General features: G+C 44.2%; 1 protein-coding gene across 11 annotated transcripts in view; it reads left to right on the top strand.

Annotated features, from left to right (window-relative positions):
• Window positions 1-14,694, top strand: part of samd11 (sterile alpha motif domain containing 11) — a 309,440-nt gene extending 294,746 nt beyond the window's left edge. For all 11 annotated transcript variants that reach the window (XM_043676145.1, XM_043676142.1, XM_043676146.1 and 8 more), the window contains 3 exons: window positions 4,845-4,969; window positions 7,729-7,839; window positions 13,141-14,694. In XM_043676145.1, the coding sequence (XP_043532080.1) occupies window positions 4,845-4,969; window positions 7,729-7,839; window positions 13,141-13,380 (476 nt within the window). In that variant the 3' untranslated portion in view covers window positions 13,381-14,694. The remainder of the gene's footprint in view (window positions 1-4,844; window positions 4,970-7,728; window positions 7,840-13,140) is intronic.
• Window positions 14,695-15,865: the final 1,171 nt, after the last annotated feature.

The following is a 15,865-nucleotide window of genomic DNA, read 5'->3' as shown; positions in this document are numbered from 1 at the left end:
CCCAATGTATTTAAATGGCAAGCCCAGTTCAGAGTCAATGATTGGTCTTTAAATTTCCTTCCCATCTTGAAGGAAGAATCTGTTCGGTGCTTATTTATAACAGCTGAATATTAAACATCTGGAGACCCCGAGGATCTATTCTTTACCCTTCCTGATATCTTTCATCTTCACATTGTCCCTTGGCACATTATTCCAGGAGTACATCACCTGGCTCCTCATGTACACTGGCAGCATTGGAAAATAGTGACCACTCTACTGCGTCCAATTTGTCACTCTTGTTTGGCATTGTGCGTTGAATGATCAAAAATCCTGTCCCTGATTAGATATTGGCAAGAGTGAAAGCCATTGTCTGAGTTCCATAACCATTGCTTCCATTCCTCTCTCTGGCTGCTGTCTGAGATTTAATCAAATCCTTCATAAGCTCTAGCTTCTATCTGACAGGACACAGCTTCAGACCATGAGTCTTCCACCTTGAATACCTTGGACACTGTGTACTTTGTATCCACACACAACTGAGTGAACAGCAACAGGCTTCATGAAGGTGACTATCATAGAGGATGGTAAGAGAGGACACCTTCCTTGCACCCTCACAGACCCAGGATCTGGTTAAATCTCTGAGAGCAGCCGAAGAAAGGAATGGAAGCGATGGCTATGGCACCCTTGCAGATCCAGGCTTCATTTCCATGTGATCTCAGCTCACTGTGACCAAGGTCTTTTGCAAATGCTCAGTAACTACAACAAGGCTAAGAAACAATTCCCTTTACTCCGTACGTCCATTTTTGTAAAGCCACCTGCCTGAGCTGCTGTACTCCTCAGTCATGTTTCTGCTGCCTCAGGGCTTGACAATTCAGTGTTGTGAAGGAAAGGTTGAGGTGTACCAAATTGTGAGGGGTAGAGGTGCAGTAGACAGGAGGAACCTGTTTCCCTTGGCAGGGAATTTAAAATCCGGAGGTCATAGCTTCAAGCTAAGTGGCAGAAAAACTGGAGCGGACATTGAGGAACAACGTTTTTACGCAGAGCGTTTCGAGTGTCTAGAATTCACTGCCTGAGTTGGTGGTGGAGACAGAGACCCTAAATTGTTTTTAAAAGGTTTCTGGATCTGCAGCTTAAATGCTGTGAGCTGTGGGCTGTATGCACGGAGGTGGGATTAGAAGGGGCATCTGGGTGTTATTGGGTCAGCAGGACAAGATGGGCCGAATGTTCATCCTTGTTTTCCAATCTCCTCTTGATCTGTCCCTCCCCCTCCCCACCCCAAGAAAAACTTCCAATCGCTTCCAGCCCCACAAACAGGCTGCCTTGCTCCAATTCCGGCCTCTTGGTACACTCTGATTTCCTTTGCCCTATCATTGGCAGCCCCGGGCATGATGGATTTCATGAGCACTTTTAGGAAGCTAAATGATTACAATTCACTGGATGGAGCCCTTAATGAGAGAGTGTCAGCAAGCAATTGGTTCGAATGGTGATGCATGTTTGACCTGCCTCCTGTGCTTTGTTCTCCTCATTATCTCCCATAGGCCAGTTCTCCTCATAGTGACGGCAGTAACCATTTGTATGTTAAAAGAACAAAACACAACTTGACCTTTTGTACAAAAGCAGCTAAGTGGATGCTGTGCCTTTTGTGTTATGCACTCCTGAACATAACGTGGGCTGGTGGCAGTGGAAAGTAATGTAGCTGGAGAGGAGTGCAGGTTACAGATAGCTCACAATCTCTCGATATTATACCCCAGCAAGTGAAGAGCTCCCGAGGTATCCATTTAGTTGGCTGTGATTGCTGCTTAGTCCAGACTGAAACTGATGTTAAAAAAAAAATGGAACATGGAACAGATTTCTCTTGTCTGCTGATTCCAGTTGGAGATGCCCTGAGGCAAAGCAGGGCAAGAGAAAGGAGCTTGTCCTCAATCGGCTGATCTCCGTTCAGAGAGATCTATTAAAGACCGAGATAGATGGGTCCTTGATTAGTGAGGGGATCAAGGATTACGGGGAGAAGGCAGGAGAATGGGGTCGAGAAACGTATCAGCCATGATTGAGCGGTGGTACAGTGGTGGGGCTGAATAGCCTAATTTTGCTCCCTATTTATTTAGGTCGCATGTTGAGTGGGGGGTTCTAATTTGTCCCAAAAGCTCACGGCAGTGTACCCAGCACCTGAGGACTGTGGGTGACCACTGGCTCTCTCCCAAGACGAGAGGACTGAGCATAGTTTAGATTAGATTAGATTAGATTAGATTAGATTAGATTACTTACAGTGTGGAAACAGGCCCTTCGGCCCAACAAGTCCACACCGCCCCGCCGAAGCGCAACCCACCCATACCCCTACATTTACCCCTTACCTAACACTACGGGCAATTTAGCATGGCCAATTCACTTAACCCGCACATCTTTGGACTGTGGGAGGAAACCGGAGCACCCGGAGGAAGCCCATGCAGACACGGGGAGAATGTGCAAACTCCACACAGTCAGTCGCCTGAGGCGGGAATTGAACCCGGGTCTCTGGCGCTGTGAGGCAGCAGTGCTAACCACTGTACCACCATGCCGCCCACAAGTTCTGAGCTCCTGTCTGGTCAAACGCTTGGCCAACTTTATTCATTCATGGGATGTGGGCATTGTTGGCTAGAACAGTATGTATTGTCCATTCCTAATTGCCCACAGGGCAGTTAAGAGTCAACCACATTTGCTGTGAGTCTGGAGTCCCGTGTAGGCCAAACCAAGTAAGCATGCAGCGATCTTCCGTAAAGGATATGGGTGACCCAGATTGTTTCTTCCCCCACAATCAACATGGTCGTCATAAAATTCTTAATTGGGACACATTTATTGGATTCACATTCCACTACCTGTCATAGTGGGATTTGAAACCAGGTGCCCAGAACATTACCCGGGTACCTCTGGGTTAATTAGCTAGTACCAATACCACTAGGCCATCATTTTCCTGATAACGTTCATCATCTGTGCCTACAGGCAAGGGACAGGTTGGTGCATGTAGAGTGCACCCCAAAAGGAGAGGTAAAAAGGGGAGCGTTAGGGAGCAAACACAGGGTGGGGACATGAAGTGTGTATTTAATACTGGTTGAAGAGCTAGTGAGAGTCCTGTGCTGTCTTCTTTGGGAGAGACCTGCCATTTTAGGCCAGTGGCAGGTCTTCCTTGGGATCTGAGACCCTGGATCAGAAGTGTTGCTGTCTGAGAACTGCCAACCAATCAGTGGCCAAAGGCAATCCATTGCAGTGCACCCTGGGAGAAATCTCAGATTGTCAGCTGCAGATTGACAGGCGGCAGTATGGAGGTCACAGAATGGGTGAATATTTTGGCTGTGTGGGCCCCACTTTCTGGTCAGGTCCTTTTATCAGAGACTGAGCGCCTTCAACTTAGGGCACACCACTCTGCAAGCCCATGACTAAACTTTTTTTTTCCCTGGAAAGGTTCCCCACATAAAGAACAATGTGTCACTTTTATAAAGTGGAAACGAGCCACAATCTAGCTATTAGCACGCTTGGGATTGTTCATCAAGTGTTAGCTAAATTGCAGAATTTGATCTCAGAGTAGACATTCTCTTTTAGGTTTTTGTTTTTATTGTTGGTTGTTGAATGTATGCTGTCTATTACAAACAACTGAATGAATCTACTGTTCCATTCTGTCAGCACATTTTTGCAGCATTTGGTCCACATCCTCAAATGGAGCCTGTTTCAGGATCCTGGGGTATTGCCAGGTCACAGACACATGACAATGCCACAGCTAGTGTCAATGTGTCAACCACTCAGAACCTTTACCCTCAATAGGATAAATAGTTGTGATTGTTTTTGGATTTGGCATTTTTGTGATGGTCCTGAACAATGCAAAATGTAAAGCTTTAAACACATGTTTCTCGTTTCAGCAAGATTTTAGTCTCTGTACAATCAAGTGACTTTTTATATGAATACTTGCCGAATATTTGGGCAGTTGCCAGGGCTTTAGCTTCCAGTTTGGTTATTAATGCATGAGAAGTCATTATGGCACAGAAGAATTCCAATTAACCCATTGAGTCAATGCTAGAGCTCTGTAGAGGCATCACTCAGTTCCATTTCCTTGCTGTACATGCAGGTTAATAATCCTCTTTTGAAATCACTGATCAGTTCCTCTTTCACCACCTTCACTGGGGATGAGTCTCTGGTCACTATTATTCATTGCAGTAAAACCTCCCACAGGCGAAAGTGAGAACTGCAGTTGTTGGAAATTAGAGTCAAGATTAGAGTAGTGCTGGAAAAGCACAGCAGGTCAAGCCTTTTATTCCTGATGATGTGTTTTCGCCTGAAATGTCGATTTTCCTGCTCCTCGGATGCTGCCTGTCCTGCTGTGCTTTTCCAGCACCACTCTAATCTTGACTAAAAACTCCCAAAGCCTGGCAACCAATATCTCTTGCGCAAAAACTTGAGTCTGTAAATCTGAACTATTAGTTAAGGGTTTTGGCTAACCATATTCCTCTATCAAATTTCCATTCAGTCCCCTTTACTGCAAAAGAGGCCAGATGCGCTCCTCAAGTTCACAGCTGAAGTTCTCAAATCCCTGCAACCACACAAGTAAATCTCCTGTGTATCCACATGTCCTTCTTAAAGGCTGGACCCCCCCCCCAAACTTGTTCAAAGCTCTTCCAGGTTTTGTTAATACAGTGGCATTAATCTTGTGAAGTACAAGATGCTGAAGTGCACTTGTCTAATGTTTGATTTCCTGTAAGTGATTGAGTGGAAGGACTGACCTTGGCTGACTGGATGATATAGAATACTGGAAGCTCTGTGTTTGGGTGGATATAAAATCTCACATGTTGCTAACAGCCAGCAGCACTATAAATGACAATCCATATTCTGTCCTCCATAAACAGGCAGCATTGGAAGCTTCTTACTGGATGGAGAGGATAGTGCTACAGTAGAGGATATTAGCAAATGGACTGTTGACGATGTCTGTAACTTCATTAATGGTCTCTCTGGCTGTGCGGAATACACACAGGTAAGTGATTTGATCTTTAAAAGCTGTCACAGCCTTCTCTCTGAATAACATTGCCATTCAAACTCAGTTTTAACCCATTGCACCTCAACAGCATCACAATATGAATTTAGCATCTGCATCAGTGTGAATGGAGGATAGGAACAGGTGCCCACAGGTGTGTAGCTTTGATTACCCATTAGGGAAGTGGAGAGGTAAAGCTGTTCTCTATCATGGTTGACATTGCAATTCGGTCTCAGAGACCTGGGAGCATTCCCTGTGAACTCGTGTTAGCCACCAGGTACCATTTCTCAGGTAAAACATTAAATAAGCACCATTCCTCCAGCTTCTCACAGTCTCAACACAATCAACCCCTCTTCCCTACCCTTTATGATATGATCTCCTACAGTGTGGAAACAGGCCCTTCAGCCCATCAAGCCCACACCAACCCTCTGAAGAGTAACCCACCCAGACCCATTCCCCTACTTTGTATTTGCAACTGACTAATCGCTTAATACTATGGGTAATTTAACATGGCCAATTCACCTAACCTGCACATCTTTGGATTGTGGGAGGAAACCAACACAGACACGGGGAGAATGTGCAACCTCCACACAGACAGTCACCCAAGGTGGGAATCGAACCCGGATCCCTGGTGCTGTGAGGCAGCAGTGCTAACCACTGAGCCACTATGCCACCCATGTTTAACTTTGTTTAAAATGGAATGTGAAATTACAAATTGCCAATGGATGATTTCAACTCATCTCATTATAGGTCCAACCTCTGAATTATGAGGTGAGTAACATTACTACTTTATAAAATACTGTGCCCAATAGGGTCTTGTGGCACAGTAGCAGTGTTTCTACCTCTGGGCTAGAGGCTTCAGGTTAAAAATCCAAGTTAAAATGGGGCAGCACGGTTAGCACTGCTACCTCACAGCAACAGGGACCAGGGTTCGATTCCACCCTCAGTTGATTGTCTGTGTGTGTGGAGATTGCATGTTCTCCCTGTGTCTGCATGGGTTTCCTCCCACAATCCAAAGACGTGCAAGTTAGGTGAAGTGGCCAAATTAAATTATCTATAGTGTACAGTGGGAAATACAGGCTTACAGAAATGGGGTAGGTCTGGGTGGGATGTCCTTCAGAGGGCTGATGTGGACTCAGTGGGCTGAATGGCCTGCTTCCAGCCTGTAGGAATTCTGAGGGGAATCCCACCTATGTTATTGCTGTCCTTACCTGGTCTGGCCTACGTGTGACTCCAGACCTTCAGCAACGTGGTTGACTCTTTAACTGCCCTCTGGGCAATTAGGGATGGGCAATAAATGCTCCCTAGCTGGTGATGCCCTCATCCCGTGAATGAATAAAGAAAAAAAACAGGTTGATTGAAGTAACTCTACATGTGCCCAGTGTTATGAATTTATTATAAACCAGGGAGTACAGCTCTCTTCTCGAAATTTAATAGGCTGAACACTGAAACCAGCCGGAAGAGAGGTGTAAGTGCTGTTCTGGTAAAGCTTTGATTTGAACCAACTAGATTTATTTGAAGGGTTCTTGTGGTGTAGTGACAGTGACCATATCTCTAAGCCAGGATACCTGGATTCAAGTCCCACTTGCTCCAGATGATATCACTGAACAGGCCATTTGGAAAATTTCAGGACAAAGGATTGGTGACATTGAGCTGAATCAACCAACCCTGACCCTAAACCCCATGGTAGCAGGTAGACATTTACGTGGCCATTTATTATGTTTTTTTGACAGTTTCATTAAGAAGTTAAGTAGCTGATTCACAGCTCTTTACTGATTCCCTTTACTTTTTGCGATTCTAAAATAGCAACCGAGCAAATCTAAATGAACTGGTAAAGGTACGATGGGATGAATGGCCTCCAATGATTTTGCTGCAATGATTCTGTGAAATGTGGGTGGAGACCTTTTACCTGAGCACTGCTTCAGTGAGCACTGACCAGAGAGACATACAGCACGGAAACAGACCTTTCGGTCGAACCAGTCCATGCCGACCATAATCCCAAATTAGACTAGTCCCATCTGCCTGCCCCTGGTCCATATTCCTCCAAACCTTTCCTATCCATGCACTTATCCAAATGTCTTTTCAATGTTATAATTGTATCCATATCCACCACTTCCTCTGGAAGTTCATTCCACACACGAACAATCCTCTGTGTAAAAGAATTTGCCTCTCATGTCTTTTTTAAACCTCCCTCCTCTCACTTCAAAAATGCACCCCCAAATCTTGAAATTCCCCATCTGAGGGAAAAGACAACTACCATTAACTCTACCTATATTTGCTTATTTGATTAGATTAGATTCCCTACAGTGTGGAAACAGGCCCTTCGGCTCAACAAGTCCACACGGACCCTCTGAAGCGTAACCCACCCATTCCCCTACTAATGCACCTAACACTACGGGCAATTTAGCATGGCCAGTTCACCTAACCTGCACATCTTTGGATTGTGGGAGGAAACCGGAGCATTCGGAGGAAACCCGTGCAGACATGGGGAGAATGTGCAAACTCCATGCAGACAGTTGCCCGAGGCTGGATTCAAACCCGGGTCCCTGGCGCTGCGAGACATGCGAACCACTGAGCCACCGTGCCACCCCCTTATTTCATAAACTTTTGTAAGGTCACCTTTCAACTCCCTCTGCTCCAGTGAAAAAAGTCCCAGCCTTCCTTTATAACTCAAACCTTCCATACCTGGCAACATCCTGGTAAATCTCTTCTGAACCCTCTCCTGCTTAATAATATCATTGCTTGTGTTTAATGTGTAGGTCTTCAGAGAGCAAGCGATTGATGGAGAGACGTTGCCTTTGTTAACAGAGGAGCACTTACTGAACACCATGGGCCTGAAGTTGGGACCAGCCCTAAAAATACGAGCGCAGGTAATGATTCTCATTGGCCAAGCTAGTTGAGCACGTAGTGTACGTCGCACATTCCATTGGCTTACGTGATGTAATGATCGTCAACCTAGAAATTAGGACCATTCACCCCTTGGAGCCTGCTCTACCATTCACTAGGATCATGGCTGATCATCCAACTCCATATCCTTTTCCTGATTTCTCTCTACACTCTTTGATCCCTTTAGACTGAAGAACCATATCCATTTCCTTCTTGAACACATTCAATGTTTTGGCCTCAATTGCTTTCTGCGATATTATGATAGAGCCCCAGGCTCTCCACTCTCCAGGTGAAGACATTTCTCCTCATCACGGAATCCCTACACTGTGGAAGCAGGCAATTCAGCCCATAGAGTCCACACCGACTCTCTGAAGTGAGTCCCACCCAGACACTGCGCTCTCAGCCTATTTCTGTAACCCTGCATTTACCAAGGTCAATCCACCTAACCTGCACATCCCTGGTCACTACAGGACAATTTACCATGGCCAATCCACCTAACCTGCACATCCCTGGTCACTATGGGACAATTTACCATGGTCAATCCACCTAACCTGCACATCCCTGGTCACTATGGGACAATTTACCATGGTCAATCCACCTAACCTGCACATCCCTGGTCACTATGGGACAATTTACCATGGTCAATCCACCTAACCTGCACATCCCTGGTCACTATGGGACAATTTACCATGGTCAATCCACCTAACCTGCACATCCCTGGTCACTATGGGACAATTTACCATGGCCAATCCACCTAACATGCACATCCCTGGTCACTACGGGACAATTTACCATGGTCAATCCACCTAATCTGCACATCCCCTGGTCACTATGGGACAATTTACCATGGCCAATCCACCCTAACCTGCACATCCCCTGGTCACTATGGGACAATTTACCATGGTCAATCCACCTAACCTACACATCTTTAGACTAAAGTCGAGAATGTGGTGCTGGAAAATCACCACACTCTCAACTGTAATCTCCAGCACCTGCAGTCCTCACTTTTGCCTATATCTTTAGACTAGTCTACTCGGTATACTTAAGACTGTGACCCTTGCTCCTGGACTCCCCAGTCATCAGGAACACCCTTTCTGCATTCCCCCAGTCTTACACCTGTTAGAACTTTACAGGTTTCTATGGGATTTCCCCTTCATCTTTCTAAACACCAGTGAATGTAGTCCTGACTACTCCACTCTGTCTTCACACATCAGTCCTGTTGTCCCAGGGGTCAGCTAAAGATGCAACCAATTAAAATAAAGCCTTTAAGAGGCCAGGGCTGCATGGTTTCATCTAGTTAGCTGTCAGTAAGTACCTGATAGACAAGTTTGTTCAGGCACTTACCTCAGATTGGATTATATCCTTGTACATCTCTGAAACAGGCCATTTGGCCTAGCTTGTCCAGATCCTCCTCCCATTCCTCTCGATCTGAATTTATCAATGTGACCAGTCATTCCCACTTCCCTCAAAAGCCCATCTAGCTTCACTTTAAATCCATGCATGTGACCTGCTTCAGTCAGCCCTGTGACAACAAGATCCATATCTTCACCTCCTTGTTCGGTTAGACAGCCCATTCTTTGTGTGTTTTTTTGTTGTTTCTTGTTGTCGTATAATCCTTCACATTGAGCAGCTCCGATAACCCAGCCCTCCATCCTTACTCCATCACTGGGCCAATAGGAATGAAGGAGGTCATTTGGCCCATTCAGTCAGTTAGAACACAAAGCCCTACCATTGCAGGTGTTCCTTGTATGATTCCAGTCCACTCCAGATGCCCATTTCACATGTGCAATTCCTTGCGAAGTTAATTCTTTCCCGGCAGTCCCAATCCTGCCTGTTGTGGCTCTATTTCCCAACTTGTACGATGCGTAAATATTCAGAATAACTTGTCACCTTCTGTACACGCATGCCCAACAGTAGTTACTGCGGGAGAAATGACCAAGTCCCATCCAGTTCACTTTCTACTGTTGTGGGTACTTGGGGATATAACACCTTTAGATGTGCTAACTCTCAAAAGGACAGCTGCTATTTGCCATTTGAAATGCTTTCCCAGACTCTCATGTAGATCTGTAGGGATTTTATGATCAGGTGTGCTGGGTGTAAAGATCACAAGCGTGACTTTTACACTAGTGAAACTGATGTAACTAATTCAAGGTGCTCAGATATTTTTGCTCAAAGTTCCTTTATCAATCACTGTATTTTTCTCATTATAACATTGTTTAATTCTCACGTCAACTTTCATCCTGCCAGTTACATCTCAGGGGACATAGTGACTGATGGGGCTGTCTTACAGTCTTTGGTTAAACTAGTGATAGCAACAGTGTGTTCTTATTATACTGTAAATTTAGAAGGAAATTATACCCTAACACTTTTAAATAACTGCAAAATTCAGACGATAAAGAAGTTCAAATCAACTCCATCCAATAGAATAATCAAAATGTAATCTTGTGGAATACTAAGGCTTTATTGAAGACTTAATTCTGTGCTTTTGATATTTAAGTAATCAATCAAAGGACAGACTGTAGCTCATTAACAAAGTTAACTTGGTTAGAGAATTTTATTAACTTTTATTAGTTGCAATATTTATTTCACAGTTGCAAAATTGTTTTATGAAATGTTTTATCATCCAGTTCTCCCATAATTTCTTTTAACAATGGTCCATTCCTTTCAAATGCAACTTCAGATGGATGGGAGCTGGTGGGTGTACGGCTCCAATCTGAACTGAGTCTAAATCTCTCCAATGTCCCTAAAACACACAATATAGGAACAGGAGGATGCCATTTAACCCTTGGAACTGATCCTATTCTAGATCTATAATTGAAATGTACCTCGAATCTATTTTTAACAGGCTTTGAAACCTAAGGAAATAATCTGTTGATGGCGTAAAAGGGTTCAATTCTCTCTCCATCTACTGCCTTTTGAGCCAAGAGGTCTCAGTATCAGCTGAATGTAAGATCAGGCATGGGACATCCATCCCTTCAAGCTACTTTTAAAATACATAGTTCAGATCTGGTTTCCCTGCTATAGGAAGGATGTTGTTAAAATTGCAAGGGTTCAGAAAAAATTTACAAGGATATTGCTAGGGTTGGAGGATTGGAGCAACAGGGAGAGGCTGAACAGGCTTGGGGCTGTTTTCCCTGGAGTGCTGGAGGCTGATGGGTGACCTTATAGAGGTTTATAAAATCATGAGGGGCATGGATAGGATAAGTAGACACAGTCTTTTCTCCAGGATGAGGGTCCAAAACTAGAGGGTACAGATTTAGGGTGAAAGGGGAAAGATTTGAAAAGGACCTGAGGGCAACATTTTCACGCAGAGGGTGAGCTGCCAGAGGAAGTGATGGAGGCTGGTATATAATTACGACATTTAAAAGGCATCTGGATGGGTATATGAATAAGAAGGGTTTAGAGGGATATGGGCCGAGTGCTGGCAAATGGGACTAGACTAGGTTGGGATATCTGGTAGGCATGGACGAGTTGGACCGAAGGGTCTGTTTCTATGTCGTACATCTCTTTGATTCAAAGCCTGTTGTGCTATTTACTAAAATCACCTCTGGTTTAAATGCGGTTTCAACTCCGCTTTCCTGTCCACCTCCCGGAATCTTTGATCTTGTAGAAGACGTATGTGTCTAACACAGGGGACGTACTGCTAGAACTCAGAGAATGATGAATAAACTCACCAGGAATGGTATCATCAGCAAAAAGAGAAACTGTCAAAGTTTTAAGTCCTGTGTGACCTTTTCTTTTGGTCAAAATGTTGACTGTATCTTTCTCCTCTGACCTTCCAGACCTGCTGAGTTTCTCCAGCACTTTGTCCCACTCAGCATTATATATTTATTCTGACTTTAAAATAAAATCAATGACCCAATCTTTATTGCTGTCTGTGGAAGAGAATTCCAAAGTTGCTTTAAAGAGATTTCCCCTCACCTTTTTCTCAAATGGGTGACCCTCTAATTTGAAAATGTGCCCCTGGTTTAATTCTGCTACAAGGGGAAACATCCTCTAAGCGCCTGCCCTCTCAAGTCTCCTCAGTATATTACATTTTAATGAAATCAGCTCATTCTTCTAAACTCCACTGAGTATAGATCCAATCTACCCTCAAATTCTCATCTCAGTGGTGGTTCCAATGTGAATAGTCTCTCCCTAAATAAATGACAAAAGTTGGATAAAGTAGTCTGGATAGGTGCGCTCTCCTCCATGGCTTACACAGTATTACAGAATCTTCCTATTTTGATAATCCATCTCCCTTACAGTGAAGGAAGAAGGGTTTTATAGTTTGGACAGAGACTCCTTTGTAGTAGCAATATCATGCTCTCTCTCCTCTTGGAACAAAAATTTGCTGGAACAGGGAAATTTCGATCTGCTACTCAGAGAGGACCTTGTATCCAAGCTCAAGATTTGAGAGAGTAATCAAGTTGTTGGACCATGCAAGAAGCATAACTGAAGCTTATGCCCAGAGGTTGTTTGGTTGTAGAATAAGCTCACTGACTGACTTAGCTCGGCTTCAATCTCTTTGCTTCAATCTGCTGCCTTCTGACATGGAAATATATTTCCCATGAGGATGTAGCAGATACCAATGAGGAACTGCCACTGCCTTTGCACTCCCAATTCAGGACAGTGGAAATCTGTTATCCTTGCCCGGTCTGACCTACATGTGACTCCAGACCCAAAGAAATGCGGTCAGCACGGTGACAAAGTGGTTAGCACTGCTGCCTCTCAGTGCCAGGGATGTAGGTTCAATCCCAGCCTCGGACGACTGTGTGTGTGGAGTTTGCACATTCTCCCTGTATCTACGTGGTTTTCCTCCCACAGTCCAAAGATGTGCGGGTTAGGGTGGATTGGCTATGGGAAATGCAGGGTTACAAGGATGGCGTGGATCTGGGTGGGATGCTGTCTGGAGGGTTTGTGTGGACTTGATGGGCTGAATGGCCTGCTTCCACACCACTATTCCGTGACGCTATAGACAATAAATGCTGGCCTAGCCAGTGACAGCTACATCCCATGAACAAATAAAAAAAACTTCTAAGACTTCTGTTGTTACCCATACCTGAAGCCAACAGATGTTTCTTGGGCAAATATTCCAAGGGATACAGAAACAAGGCGGGTCAGGGGAATCAAGACACTGATCAACCATGATCCAGTTGAACAGAATATACTCAAAGGGCTGAATGGCTTCATGTTGTTCTTATGAGTATGAAATGCTCGCTCTTTCCGTCACTCTGGTCTTGAAGTACTGCCGCAGATGGTAATGTGGATTTTTCCCTCTTTTCCTCCCCACCCCGCTCCCACAGGTGGCCAAAAGGATCGGGCGAGTGTTGTACATGGCCAGTTTCCCACTGGCACTGCCACTTCCTCCTGCTGCACTGCGGCCACCCGAGAGAGACCTTGCCCCCGCCGAGAATCGCCCGTCGTCCACCGGCAGTGTCGCCTCGCCGTACTGTGGCCTCCAAGTCAGCCGCGTCTCCCCGAAGCAAGAAAACGGCAGCGCCTCAGCGATGGGAATCGGGGATCTCACCAAACCACAGTCGTGAGTGGGACCTTCACTTCAGAAAGAAAGTCAAGTTGCTGTTGTTTGAAACCAAAGTATTTATAGGATTGCCAACTTCATTGGTTGACTGCATTCCCTCTTTTGTTTTGGAAGGAAAATACAACACTGCGGCTTTCTTAAACAACTTTTGGCAAAAAGAAAGACAGTCACGCACATTCCCTTTTTTTTCCCCCTTTTCTCTTCAAGACTACAATTTATCCTGGAAAGCTATCGAAAAGTTGCAGAAAACAAAACCTATAAATTGACGGAGGAAGAATACAAAAGAGACAGGATGTTGGTTGAACGGAGGATTGTCTCAGCACACCGACTGGGGGAGAAAAGACCAGACTCAGTTTCTGCTTCAAGCTGAAAGATATTGAGCCAGAAACATTCCCCCCCCCCCCTGCCCCCGCCCACCTTGTTTGTTGCTTGCAACTGAGGGGGGGGGAATAAAAATAAACAGAACTGTGCACTTGTACCAAAAAAAATTTCTATCACAGACCTGGGATTAAACATTTAATGTAAAAAAAAATTCATAAGCACTCATTTTGACAAGGAGCTAATGTAATGCTAGTGTCTATGCATTTGTCAGGTACTAAACCAAAGATAATGGGTTGTTGGTCTGTGTTTACAATACATGGTACAATGGTTTTTTTTTGTCTGCAGACACAATTTAAAAGTGCCTCACTGTAGAGGTTTAATCACTACTCTCGCACACTTAAATAAATCTGACAGGACCACAACTACGCAGGTATCAAGAGTTTAGAAGGTGGTTTTTAAAATGACCAGTTCAAGATAATAGCTATTCATTACCTGGACAGCAAGTTGTATGAGCAAAACTAATTACAAAGATGATTTTGGTACTTATTTTGTTTTTTTTTGTTGTTGTGTAGTTGCACGTTTTTGAAATTTTTGGGCTGGGTGGGAATAGGGAAAAAGAAATGTAAAAACTGCTAGGGGAAAGTTTCTCATCCTTTTTCATGCTGTTCAAACCTTAATTGCTGCTTTAAAGCAATCAACATAATGAACATTTATGTTATTTATGGAAATTCTGTTGGTAGGTCGACTATGTTTAGCACTATATATATGGTAACATACATCCCTAAAAGGGTGGTATAAGAATAATTAAAAAAAAATCAAAAAATTGTTGTTCCTTTAGCTGGTTTTGGCCACACAGCGTCAAACGATCATTTAATGTTTTGCAGTTGTAAACAATGAGGATATGGTGATTTGTAAAATAATTTTAGCCTATTTGTTAATTTGCTTTCCTCCTTGTCTTTCACTTTTCGTGAAATAAAGCCCCCCCAAAAAAACGGTACAGTTCAGTGTTTTGTTGGAATATGGAACTTTTCGTTTGGTTGGAAAGCTTTGGTTGTTTTCATGTTTCTCTCTCTTCCTGCTTTCCCCTTTCCCGGGACCATTTCTTTGGGACCACAAACTCCCCTCAGCTCATTTAAAATAACTTGATCCTCGCTGAAAGAAAAGAAACTGAGAAATGCAAACACATCACCAACTCTCGTCATACAAGATCTATAGCTTGTGACAGAAAGATTATACCTCATTTTTCATTGACAACAGGCTTTCTTCTATCACCTCCATCCACACAGGCTGCAGTGCAGTGATACGGGAAATATTTATGAACCAGAAGTGTATTGTCTGCGATTTTCTCCCTGTGCCGACTGAAGTTGGAATCTGGGAGCCAGGATTTCAAAGTTTGTCTTCCACAATTCAAAGTTTCTCAGATGAGTGGGATAGTGTGTTGGAGCAGCAGCGAGACTCCAGTGCTGGTTCCCATGCTAACAAGCACTGTCACGTGCTTTGTCCTAAAGTCAGTCAAACGGTGCAAGCTGATGTATTTGAACTGGTGCTTAAGCAGATGTCCCTCCTCAATATTTAAGTGTGATTGGGAACATCCCACAAATACATGAAAATATCTGGAGCTTGAAATTCCAATGAATCTGTTCCATTGGGGAGGCAATGGACTAGTGGTATTATCGCTAGACTTATTATTCCAGAGAGTGGGAGAAAGTGAGGACTGCAGATGCTGGAGAGTCAGAGTCAAAAAATGGGGCACTGGAAAAGCACAGTTCATCAGACAGCAGCCAAGGAGCAGGAGAGGTGACTTTTTGGGCATAAGCCCTTTGTCAGGAATTCCTACTGAAGAGCTTATACCTGAAATGTCAACTCTCCTGCTCCTTGGATGCTGCCCGACTAGCTGTGCTTTTCCAGCACCAGACTGTTTGAATCTGTTATTCCAGAGATCTAGGTTAGGTCCGGAGGATGAGGGTTTGAATCCTGCCACGGCAGAGGATGAAATCTGAATTCAATAAAATCTGGAATTAAGAGTCTAATGATGACTGTGAATCCACTTATTGAAAGAAAACCCCATCTGGTTCACTAATGCCCTTTAGGGAAGGAATCTGCCATCCCTACCTGGTCTGGCCTAAATGTGACTCCAGACCCACAGCAATGTGGTTGACTCATAACTG

Source organism: Chiloscyllium plagiosum, chromosome 34 (genome assembly GCF_004010195.1).
Source record: "Chiloscyllium plagiosum isolate BGI_BamShark_2017 chromosome 34, ASM401019v2, whole genome shotgun sequence".
Classification (NCBI taxonomy): domain Eukaryota; kingdom Metazoa; phylum Chordata; class Chondrichthyes; order Orectolobiformes; family Hemiscylliidae; genus Chiloscyllium; species Chiloscyllium plagiosum.
This window is presented reverse-complemented; position numbering and strand designations above follow the sequence as displayed.